This window comes from Garra rufa, chromosome 21 (genome assembly GCF_049309525.1).
Source record: "Garra rufa chromosome 21, GarRuf1.0, whole genome shotgun sequence".
Classification (NCBI taxonomy): Eukaryota; Metazoa; Chordata; class Actinopteri; order Cypriniformes; family Cyprinidae; genus Garra; species Garra rufa.
Genome location: NC_133381.1, coordinates 30,483,039 through 30,494,913, shown reverse-complemented (window position 1 = coordinate 30,494,913; position 11,875 = coordinate 30,483,039). Strand labels below are relative to the sequence as shown.

General features: G+C 33.9%; 1 protein-coding gene across 2 annotated transcripts in view; it reads right to left on the bottom strand.

Annotated features, from left to right (window-relative positions):
* The window catches only part of capn3a (calpain 3a, (p94)), a 24,595-nt gene extending 12,952 nt beyond the window's left edge, over positions 1-11,643 (bottom strand). The window contains exons 1-9 of one of the 2 annotated variants that reach the window (XM_073827588.1): positions 11,144-11,643; positions 6,945-7,014; positions 6,454-6,572; positions 6,232-6,365; positions 3,179-3,347; positions 2,956-3,039; positions 2,758-2,852; positions 1,649-1,726; positions 1,342-1,502 (exon numbers count right to left, since the gene is read on the bottom strand). In XM_073827588.1, the coding sequence (XP_073683689.1) occupies positions 1,342-1,502; positions 1,649-1,726; positions 2,758-2,852; positions 2,956-3,039; positions 3,179-3,347; positions 6,232-6,365; positions 6,454-6,572; positions 6,945-7,014; positions 11,144-11,395 (1,162 nt within the window). In that variant the 5' untranslated portion in view covers positions 11,396-11,643. The remainder of the gene's footprint in view (positions 1-1,341; positions 1,503-1,648; positions 1,727-2,757; positions 2,853-2,955; positions 3,040-3,178; positions 3,348-6,231; positions 6,366-6,453; positions 6,573-6,944; positions 7,015-11,143) is intronic. The other variant, XM_073827589.1, reaches the window with a different exon arrangement.
* Between the last annotated feature and the right edge of the window lie 232 nt (positions 11,644-11,875).

Below are 11,875 nucleotides of genomic sequence, written 5' to 3'. Positions count from 1 at the left end.
AACCTGTAAGTACATTTAGATGGATTTTATTTATGAAATCTGCTAATATAATAAGTAAGCTAATATAATATAATAAACTAATATAAATAAATAATAAAATATAACATACAGTTGTACCTTGTAGAATCTGCAAAATGTTAATTGTTAGGAGGGATCATACAAAATGCATGCTACTTTTTATTTAGTACTGACCTGAATACGATGGACGTTTACATATAGTCCACAAGAAAAAATAATAGTTGACTTTATAAAAATGACCCTGTTCAAAAGTTCACATATACTTGATTTTTAATACTGTTTGTTACCTGAATGATCCACAGCCTTTTTTTTTGTGGTAGAAAGAAAATCCAATAATGGAGAGATCTGCACCCAACTGCAACTGATTTTTCTTAAAACAAATCCTTCAGGGCCCACAAATTCTTTGGTTTTTCAGCATTTTTGTGTATTTGAACCCTTTCCAACAATGGTTGTATGATTTTGAGGTTAATCTTTTCACGATGATGACAACTGAGGGACTTAAATGTAAATATTACAGAAGGTTCAAACGCTCAATGATGCTTCAGAAGGAAACATAATGCATTAAGAGCCGGGGGTGAAAACATTTTGAATTTGAAGATCATAGTAAATATAACTTGTTTCGTCTTCTGGGAAACATGCAAGTATCTTCTGTAGCATCTGAAATGTAGTACTCACTGAAAAAATAAGAAATATGTACACATCTTCATTCTGTTCAAAAGTTTACACCCCCGGTTCTTAATGCATTGTTTTTTTTTTCTTCTTGAGCACCAGTGAGTGTTTGAACCTTCTGTAATAGTTGCATATGAGTCTCTCAGTTGTCCTCAGTGTGAAAAGATGGATCTCAAAATCATACAGTCATTGTTGGAAAGGGTTCAAATACACAAAAATGCTGAAAAACCAAAGAATTTGTGGGCCCTGAAGGATTTTTCTGAAGAACAGTGGGCAGTTTAACTGTTCAGGACAAACAAGGGACTCATGAACAACTATCACTAATAAAAAAACAGCTGTGGATCATTCAGGTAACAACACAGTATTAAAATAAAGTGTAAGTAAACTTTTGAACATGGTAATTTTTATAAATTCAACTATTATTTTCTCTCGTGGGCTATATGTAAATGTGTTTTATGTGAAAAATCTTATTCAGGTCAGTACGAAATAAAAACAAAACATGCATGTTGTATGATCCCTCTTATTTTGGTAAAAATAATTAACATTTTGCAGATTGTCTAAGGTGTATGTAAACTTTTGACCTCAACTGTAAAGGATTTGCTTATTTATTTAGTTATTTTTATTCTGGATTCAGTTCATTAAAATAATGCCCACCTGGATAATTCCTGCATCCTCCAGCGGAGCATCCTCTTACCCAGCGTCCCTCATTAACAGACACTGTCCATTTGTGTAACTTATCGTCCTCCAGAGCATCAGGGGTCAGGTTGCAAATCTCAATTTTGGTGTAATTTTTCTTAAAATCCTCAAATGACATCCTACGGGTTGACAAAAAGAGTTAAAACTTTTACATAAACTCAATATGAATAAAGACTAAGTCAAGACCTTATTTCGTAGTTGGTCTCTACTACATGACGCTCAGGATTCATCATAGGGATATATTTGCTAGTATGTTTTAACTCACCAAAATTCTCCATCTTCAGCATCCTGTTGCTGAAGTTTCTCTTTTTCCGCTTTAGAGAGGGTCTCCCACTCTTTTGAACTTCAGTAAAGAAAGAAAAGAAAGTATTGTAATAACTGTATAATAACATTTACTTTTTAACCCTGTAAAGACAGGGTTACTTACAATATACTTACCTTCTTGTCATCCAAGATGTTCATGCCTTTCTTTGTAAAGAAATTATGTTTTTTTTTTTTTTGGAAAACATTTCAGGATTTCTCTTAAAATAATGGACTTCTATGATGCCCCCAAGTTTGAACTTCCATAATGCAGTTTAAATAGATCTAAATGATTCCAACCAAGAAAGAAGCGTCTTATCTAAGGAAATGAACGGTTATTTTCCTAATTACAATTTATATAATTTTTAACCTCAAACGTTTGTCTTGTCTAGCTCTGCGTAAACTCTGTATATTTGGGTTCAAGATTATCCTGAAATGTTTCCCTCAAAAAAATAACTTCTTTATGACTGAAGAAAGAAAGACATAAACATCTTAGATGACAAGGGGGTGAGTACATTATCTGCAAAAAAAAAATAATAATAATTGTTTTGGAAGTTAACTACTCCTTTAATGGAAGTTAATTTATCCTTCATCTAAAAATAAAATTGAATATATGTGAGTATAATATGAGTATCATATTTGATACATTAAGCTTTTATGGCTCATTATAGCATGTAACTAGTCTTAAGTAGCATGGGTATACTAGCAATAGCCAAAAATAAACTGAATGGGTCAAAATGATTGATTTTTCATTTAAGCCAAACATTGTTAGGATATTAAGTAAAAATCATGTTCCAAGAAAATATTTTGTACATTCCCTACCGTAAATATATCAAAACCTAATCTTTGATTAGTAATATGCATTCCTAAGAACTTCATTTTGACAACTTTAAAGGTAATTTTCTCATCAGATTCCAGATTTGCAAATAGTTGTATCTCATTCATATGATGTATAAACCTCAATTTCCAAAAATGAACCCTTATGACTGGTTTTGTGGTCCAGGGTTACAAATATGATGCAGTAGGCTTTACAGGCTCAAACAGGTTTAAATTCAGATATAAGAAGATACTCACTTATCGCTCCAAGGTCCATTCCATTCTACCTGACCCCAAGGGTTACGCAGACGCACCAGACGGATTTTAGACTCCTTCTGCTGGGACTGTTTACACTGCAAACACAAAATATTACAAATATCATCTTACACTCTCAGACATAAGTTAGACACAGGACGATTATAGAAGAAAAAAACATAAAAGTAAAAGAAGGTTGACCTCCTCTACAGCGGTAACAGAGTAGGCATGACCCTTCACAAGTCCTGTTGTAGTACGAGTTTCAAAGCGGGCCGGAACCAGGGACTGTGGGTCAAAATGAAATTGCTTTATGGTTGGATACTAGGATTTGGACAAAAAGTTATCATTTATTATTATATATTTAAAATAGTAAAATATGATCAATAGTTTTTTTTTTTTTAAATAAAACAACTACTTGACTCACATCAATGGAGCAGCCCATGAGGGATCCTCTCGCCAGAGCTTTTTTCATGATCTTATACAGCTCTTTAGGTGCCTCCTTCATCTCATAGAATTCAGTCACTCCACCGGTGAAGTCCTCCATTGCCTCAGCAGTGTTTCCACCTTTAAGAGCCTCATACGAACCATGAAGCCTTTACAGGAATACACAAATTACATTGAGAGACCTTACTGGCAAACATGAAGTAAGTGTGAAAGTGTTAGAAGAGCATTACACACTAGTTTGGATTCAGGTGTTGTGCGCACAAATTAATAATAATAAATTCCTGAAGAACTTCAGTTATTGTGTATTTCCTTTGGATATAATACTTTTGTTTAAAAAGTACTAGTGCTTGTGTTATAATAATAATATTTGGTGTTTGAGAATAGGGTCATTCTCATGAATTTGTGCCATTTGTATGTGTGTATATGTCACCATATCTGATATCACGGAAAAGAAAAATTATTCACAACACGCAATTTATTTCATTGTGCTATTTTAAGTATGCAATTGTCAGCATTTTGTCCTGTTCTGTTCTGTTTTCCCAGTGTTTTCCCCCCTCTGTTTCCAGTACATTTAGTTTAGTCCTTGTTTCCCCCTTTTGGTTTTGTTCATTTGGTTCAGTCTTGCCCATATTTGTATTTCCCCCTTGTTTGCTCGTTTGTAACCACACCCCTGTTTCAGTGTATTAAAATCTGTGTCTGCTCACTCCCCTTTGTTCCGTCGATGAAGTTATGTCATGTTTTCAGTTCCTCCCTGGATTTTGTTTAATTTCTTAATAAATAGTGTTTTGTTTATTCTCCTGGTTTCCTTAGTTTTCCCCTGGCTCCTCGCTTCCTGCACAGTGTGACAGTAATTCTGAACAACATGTACTTACTATAGTAATAACAGTAAATTATGCATAATTACAAGTAACTAACCCTAAACCAGGGGTCCCCAAACTTTTTTCTGAGAGGGCCACATAATTTTCTTTCCTTTAATTGGGGGCCGGGTCGGTTTATAAAAGAAAATACCATGGGCCCGACTAACTACAAGTATTATTATTATTTGATTATGATTTTACCTGTATTTATTCTACCTTTTAATGCTAGAATAGTTTATTTTCTTATGTACCACACAGACAAATTATAATTTCTTTAAAAAAAATATACAGGTGCATCTCAATAAATTAGAATGTCATGGAAAAGTTCATTTATTTCAGTAATTCAACTCAAATTTTGAAACTTGTGTATTAAATAAATTTAATGCACACAGACTGAAGTAGTTTAAGTCTTTGGTTCTTTTAATTGTGATGATTTGGCTCACATTTAACAAAAACCCACCAATTCACCATCTCAACAAATTAGAATATGGTGGCACGCTAATCAGATTATCAACTCAAAACACCTGCAAAGGTTTCCTGAGCCTTCAAAATGGTCTCTCAGTTTTGGTCACTAGGCTACACAATCATGGGGAAGACTGCTGATCTGACAGTTGTCCAGAAGACAAGCATTGACACCCTTCACAAGGAGGGTAAGCCACAAACATTCATTGCAAAAGAAGCTGGCTGTTCACAGAGTGCTGTATCTAAGCATGTTAACAGAAAGTTGAGTGGAAGGAAAAAGTGTAGAAGAAAAAGATGCACAACCAACCGAGAGAACCGCAGCCTTGAGAGGCTTGTCAAGCAAAATCGATTCAAGAATCCACTGTGTTTTTTGAATCACACGTCAAACTCTGCCTTCATCTTTTTCAGCGCTTCCACAGACTTTTCAACTGGAAATGGGGCCACTGGTTTCTCAGCTGAAAAACTTTGGGTAACTGGGAGATGAGTGAAGTCTTGCTTTTGCACCTGTCCCACAAGCAGTGCTAGTTTCACCTCAAATTTTATGCTATTTTAATTTCATTTTTCATTTTCAAAATATGTCTCTGGCATTGTTCAGAGGGCCGGTCCAAATGTGGGGGCGTGCCACATTCAGCCCGCGGGCCTTAGTTTGGGGACCCCTGCCCTAAACCATACCCTGGCTCTAAACTTAACCGCATATTAAGTACGTGTAATTAATTAATATTACTCAGTACTTATTACACAGTTATTACCGTAAAATAAAGCATAACCTTATCTTTTAATTTTTTTTCACTCTATGGCAGACATAGGCTTCCAAAAAGTCCTTTTCTATTACAGATTTGCACAAAACTATAGATATTTCATAAATGTAGATGAAAAATTTTTGTGAAATCACAGCGTTTTCATCAACCGATGTTATGCGACTAAAATGTAATTTTTTCCTTTTGTTACGTCTTTACGACCAATGTTGGTAGGTTTATGTATATCGCAGCCACCACACTAGTCATTATTTTTTATTGAAAGAGACGTAGGCGTGCATCTTTGGGAAAGCAGTCTGAAGAGTCGCTTCTGGGGTGCTCTAAAATTTGAATGATAATTGAAACACAGCTATAGTCTAGCGCATGTTTACATAGAAAACCATTCTGTGCCCTCACCTTCAACGCTGTAACATTTAACCCCAAAAGTGCATTAATGTAACAGGGTTACACAAAAGATGATGTGTAATTAAGGCACACTGAAAGTGAATTTCAACAACTTACTTTGCATGCTGTATAGTCAATGATATTCACAGACAAACCAGGTTGTTGTCACATGTATGTTCTGTTTTGGTTTAGTTCCTGTTTGCCCTTATTTGGTTCTGTTCCTTTTTTCATCAGTCAATTATTAATTAGCCTAACACCTGTTTCTGTTCGCCCAGATTATGTTCCCTGTGTTTATAAGCCCGCCCGGTTTTCCTCAGTTCTCTTGTCTTGCCTTGATGTTAAGTTGATGTTGTTTGGATGTTTTATTCTCCTGGATTTATTAAAAGAACTTTCTTGTTTACTTAAACTCCGCTGTCGTGCGCTTAACGTAGCAACCCGTGGCAGCCGTTTCCTCAAAATGGCCCATGTATTTACATATTTCACACCAATAAAATCTTAAGAGATGTTCTAGCTTTTAAATTTTAAGGAGTGACCAATTTCCAAACAAATGAAGTAAATGTCACGCAATTTTATACTTAGCGTAAGCTTTTTCCAGCAGAGCACTCCAGAATTCATTCCTTTCAGCTGACTTGGTGAACACCAGCTGGTTGTTGAAGGTGGGAATGCGGTCATCAACAACGACATCCACCCAGTCGCCATAATGCCAGAACTGAGGTGGAAAAGAGACAGAGAAAGACAGAAATCAGACTTAATGAAGCTATAAATCAAAAGCTATTTTGCTTAATTATAACACTGACCTGAAAATGGAAAATTCCAGCATAGCCTTCAGTGAAGCTCTGCTCTTGAGGTACAATACGATATAGCAGCTTGTCGTTCAGAGTCAAGCATGCAATGGCTGCAAGCAACCAGCAGTCTCCTAAAATGAACAGAAGATCACATCAATAGGGAATATTTTATATATTGTAACCTACTATTATGGGCCTACACTGCTGATCTCTGCATTTTTAGACTGTCCAGGGCAATGTGCCAGGTTGGTAATCTACTCTATGTTTTAGCAACCTTTGTGTCTTTGGTCTCTTTTATGGCACACGTGGAGTCCCAACAATAGGAAGTGCTGCTAGTTGGATTCCCTTCTAACAGAGTAAACACAATATGGAGGGGTCCCTGCTGGACTGTAGGACTGCATATGGGGGCCAGAGAGAGGTGCTTACTGCCATTAAGTTGCAGTGTGACCCTAAAAACAAACTGGTAAACAGTCTGTAACATATTGTGTTAAGTGTTATCTTACCCAGGTCTCCTTGACAGATATCTGTCCTGCTAGCGCCTCCAACAATGAACTGTGGGTTATCACATATCTCCTGCAGGACACATATCATCAAAGAGTTTGTTTATTACTGATATAATAGCTTTACAAGATACAAAGATGGATAATGTTTCTGATTATTTCTGATATTTTGTATAAATTGGTAAATCAGTGGATGGATGGACAGACTAGTTGTCACAAGGTTTGAAGTTAGACTTATAGAAAACAGTTTCCACCTCAGATTAAAAAATAATAATAACAATAATAGTGTATTTCTGTGTAAATTTAATTTCTTGTAATTGTGACTTCATCATAATTGCATATTCATTTCTCAGAATTGTGACTTTATATCTCACAATGTCAGTATTTTTGGCAATTCTGATTTTTATCTAAAAATATCACGGCTTTTCTCAAATGCGGCTTTATACCGTATCTTACAATGTGACTTTCATTGCTCTTAACTGTGACTTTATATCTCACATTTTAACTATTTTTCATATTTGTGACTTTATATCTCACAATGTGAATTTATTTCTCACAACTGAGAATTTATCTCACAATGTGAATACATTTTTGCACTCCAGACTTTTTTTATCTGACAATGCAATTATTTTATGTAATTGCAACTTCTTATCTCACAATGTGACTATTTCTCGCAAATGTGACTGTGTACTGTATCTTACAATGTGATTTGAATTTGTTAATTATAACTTTATTTTGACTATTTCTTGTAATTGCAACTTTATCGCGCAATGTGAATTTATTTTTTGCACTTGTAACTTATCTCACAATGTGACAATTTTACATAATTGTGACTTTATAGCTTACAATATGACTATTACTAGCAATAGCAGCTTTATATCCCACAATTTATATTTATTTTTTGTAGTTGTGACTATATTTCACAGTGTGACTATTTCTTGTTTGACTTTATATCTCACATTTTAACTTTCTTCTAAGTGTGACTATATTTCTTACAATGTGACTAAATAGATCACAATATAACTTCATATCTTACAAAATCTTTTTTCTCACATTTTGACTATTTCTTGTAATTTTGACTTTATTTCTCACAAATAGATCACAATGTAACTTTATATCTCATTAAATGACTATTTCTTACATTCTGATTATTTCTTGTAATTGTGACAATATCTCACATGATTTATTTTTCACCATTTGCGACTTTATATCTCACAATGTGAATTTATTTTTTGCACTTGTGACTTTTTATCTAACAATATGACTATTTTATGTAATTGTGACTTTATAGCTCACAATGTAACTAGTTTTTGCAGTTGCAACTATTTTTCAGACTATTTCTTGTAATTTTGACTTCATATTTCATGTTGATTATTTCTTGTAACTTTATTTCTCACAATTGCGACTAAATAGATCACAATGAAACTTTATATCTCACAAAATGACTCACACTGACTATTTCTTGTAATTGCGACTATATCTCACAATTTGACTATTTTTCACAATTGCGACTTTATATCTCACAATGTGAATTTATTTTTTGTACTTATGCCTTTTTATCTAACAATGTGGCTATTTTATGTAATTGTGATTTTATAGCTAACAATGTGACTATTTCTAGGAATAGTCAATTTATATTCCACAATGTAACTTTATTTTTTTGCAGTTGCAACTACTTTTCACAGTGTGATTATTTCTTGTACATTTGACTTTATATCTTACATTTTGACTATTTCTTGTAATTGTGACTTTATATCTCACAAAATGACTTTATTTCTCACATTTTGACTATTTCTTGTAATTGCGACTTTATATCTCAGAATGTAACTTTATTTCTCACAATTGCGACTAAATAGATCACAATGTAACTTTATATCTCACAAAATGACATACACTTTGACTATTTCTTGTAATTGTGACTTTATATCTCACAAAATGACATACACTTTGACTATTTCTTGTAATTGTGACTTTATATCTCACAAAATGACATACACTTTGACTATTTCTTGTAATTGTGACTTTATATCTCACAAAATGACTTTCTCACATTTTGACTATTTCTTGTAATTGCGACTTTATATCTCACAAAATTACTTTATTTCTCACATTTTGACTATTTCTTGTAATTGCGACTTTATATCTCAGAATGTAACTTTATTTCTCACAATTGCGACTAAATAGATCACAATGTAACTTTATATCTCACAAAATGACTTACACTTTGACTATTTCTTGTAATTGTGACTTTATATCTCACAAAATGACTTTCTCACATTTTGACTATTTCTTGTAATTGCGACTTTATATCTCACAAAATTACTTTATTTCTCACATTTTGACTATTTCGTGTAATTGCGACTTTATATCTCACAAAATTACTTTATTTCTCACATTTTGACTATTTTTCGTAATTGTGACTTTATATCTCACAAAAATTATTTATTTCTCACATTTTCACTATTTCTTGTAATTGAGACTATACCTCACAAAATGACTTTATTTCTCACATTTTGACTATTTCTTGTAATTGCGACTTTATATATCACAATGTGACTTTATTTCTCACAATTGCGACTAAATAGATTACAATGACTTTATTTCTCACAATTGCGACTAAATAGATTACAATGTAACTTTATATCTCACAAAATGACTTTATTTCTCACAGTTTGACTATTTCTTATAATTGCGACTATATCTCACAGTGACTTTATTTTTCACAATTGCAACTTTATCTCACAATGTGAATTTATTTTTTGCACTTCTGACTTTTTCATCTAACAATGCGACTATTTTACATAATTGCGACTTCATAGCTCACAATGTGATTATTTCTAGCAATAGAAACTTTATATCCCACAATGTAACTTTATTTTTTTAATGTGACTATTTCTTGTAAATTTGACTTTATATCTCACATTTTGACTATTTCTTGTAATATCGACTTTAAATATGTAACTATATCTCACAATCTGACTTAATTTTTCACAGTTGCGACTTTATATCTCACAATGTGAATTTCGTTTTTGCACTTGTGACTTTTTATCTAACAATACGACTATTTTATGTAATTGGGACTTTATATCTCACATTGTGACTATTTCTAGTAATAGCAACTATATATTCCACAATGTAACTGTATTTTTTGCAGTTGCAACTATTTTTCAAAGTGTGACTATTTCTTGTAAATTTGATTTCATAATTCACGTTGACTATTTCTTGTAATTGTGACTTTATCTCACAATGTGACTTTATTTCTCACAATTGTGACTAAATACATCACAATGTAATTTTATATCTCACAAAATGACTTTATTTCTCACATTTTGACTATTTCTTGTAATTGTGACTATATTTCACAATGTGACTTTATTTTTCACAATTACGACTTAATATCTCACAATGCGAATTCCTTTTTTGCACTTGTGACTTTTTATATAACAATATGACTATTTTATGTAATTGCTACTTTATAGCTCTCAATGTGACTATTTCTAGCAATAGCAACTTTATATCTCACAAAATGACTATTTTTCACAATTGCGACTTTGTATCTCACGATGTGAATTTATTTTTTGCACTTGTGACTTTTTATCTAACAATACGACTATTTTATGTAATTGCGACTTTATAGCTCACAATGTGACCATCTCTAGCAATAGCAACTTTATATATATGTAAATAGATTTTTTTGCACTTGTGACCTTTTATCTCACTATGTGACCATTTCTTGCAATTGCAACATTACAGCTTACAATATGACTTTTTCTGGCAAAAGGAACGTAATATCTCACAAATTTCACTTCTGAATTATTGAAATATTAATCTAGTCAGTACTTCAAGTAAATATTTTCAGTAAAGGGGCTTGGCTGACATTTGGAAACCATTTGGGAATGTTTGGCATAACAACAAATGTTAATTAGTGCATTTCATAAATGAATTTGTGATTCATAAATAATTTTACTAAAACTCATCAAATGCCATTTAAGCTATTCGTTCATTGTCACAAAAGTGTCTAAACCAGGCTTCCATACACACACTACTAAAAGTAATAGCCCCAATTTTCCCAAAATGCTCTCTGAAATCTTTTGCCATCTGAGCATTATTATCGCTTCATGTATTCCATGTGCTATTTCCAAATCCCACCCACAATGTTAGTCCCAGTCCACTTAAACCAACATAGGCTCTCTGCCTCCTACCTTGGGACGCTTCCAGACAATGTTCTTGACTTTGTTGGACTTGTGGCCCAGCTCTTTGAAGCCAAGGGAGTCCACAGTGGCAGGGAAGTTTTCATCCTCAAAAAGGGCCTTCTTATGGAGATACTCCTTCTTGAGTGTGTTGTAGTCTTGGCCACTGAAACGGATGGGTTTGCTCAGGGATCCTTCACCATCCCTTCTCTCTCTCTCACGGATTAACCGGTCGCAAAAGAAACCAGACGGTGTATAGGGCATCTTGTCTCACTGGGACAGTGTTTTTTTAGGGATTGAAAATTCTGGCTTTTGCCACTACAACTTAAGTCTTGCAAGCCAAAAATACCTGGCATAAATTCAAACAGCTGACCTCTGATTGGTTGTCCTGCTAAATGACGCACCTTTCATGCGGTAAGGGAGTAGAAACCAGGGTTAGAAGAAAAAGACAACTGTGTGAACACACTGCTTTTACGTGCACAAACACGTACACACAAACACATCTGCATACATACACATACATACACAAACTGCAACAGTTTTCTCTTTGGACTGCTCCCATTGGCTGACGAACAATGAGTATTGGGCGACAGTTGCGCTCTCGTGCCGCCATTGTAGGGTGACACAAAGGAGAGCGGCCCCGCAAAGAGGGGCCAGTGAGATGGCCTACCTCAGCAGAAGGCATTCACAGCCTTTAAACCTGTTCTCAATAGAGTTCAGCATTAAGCACTCTCAGCATAACGA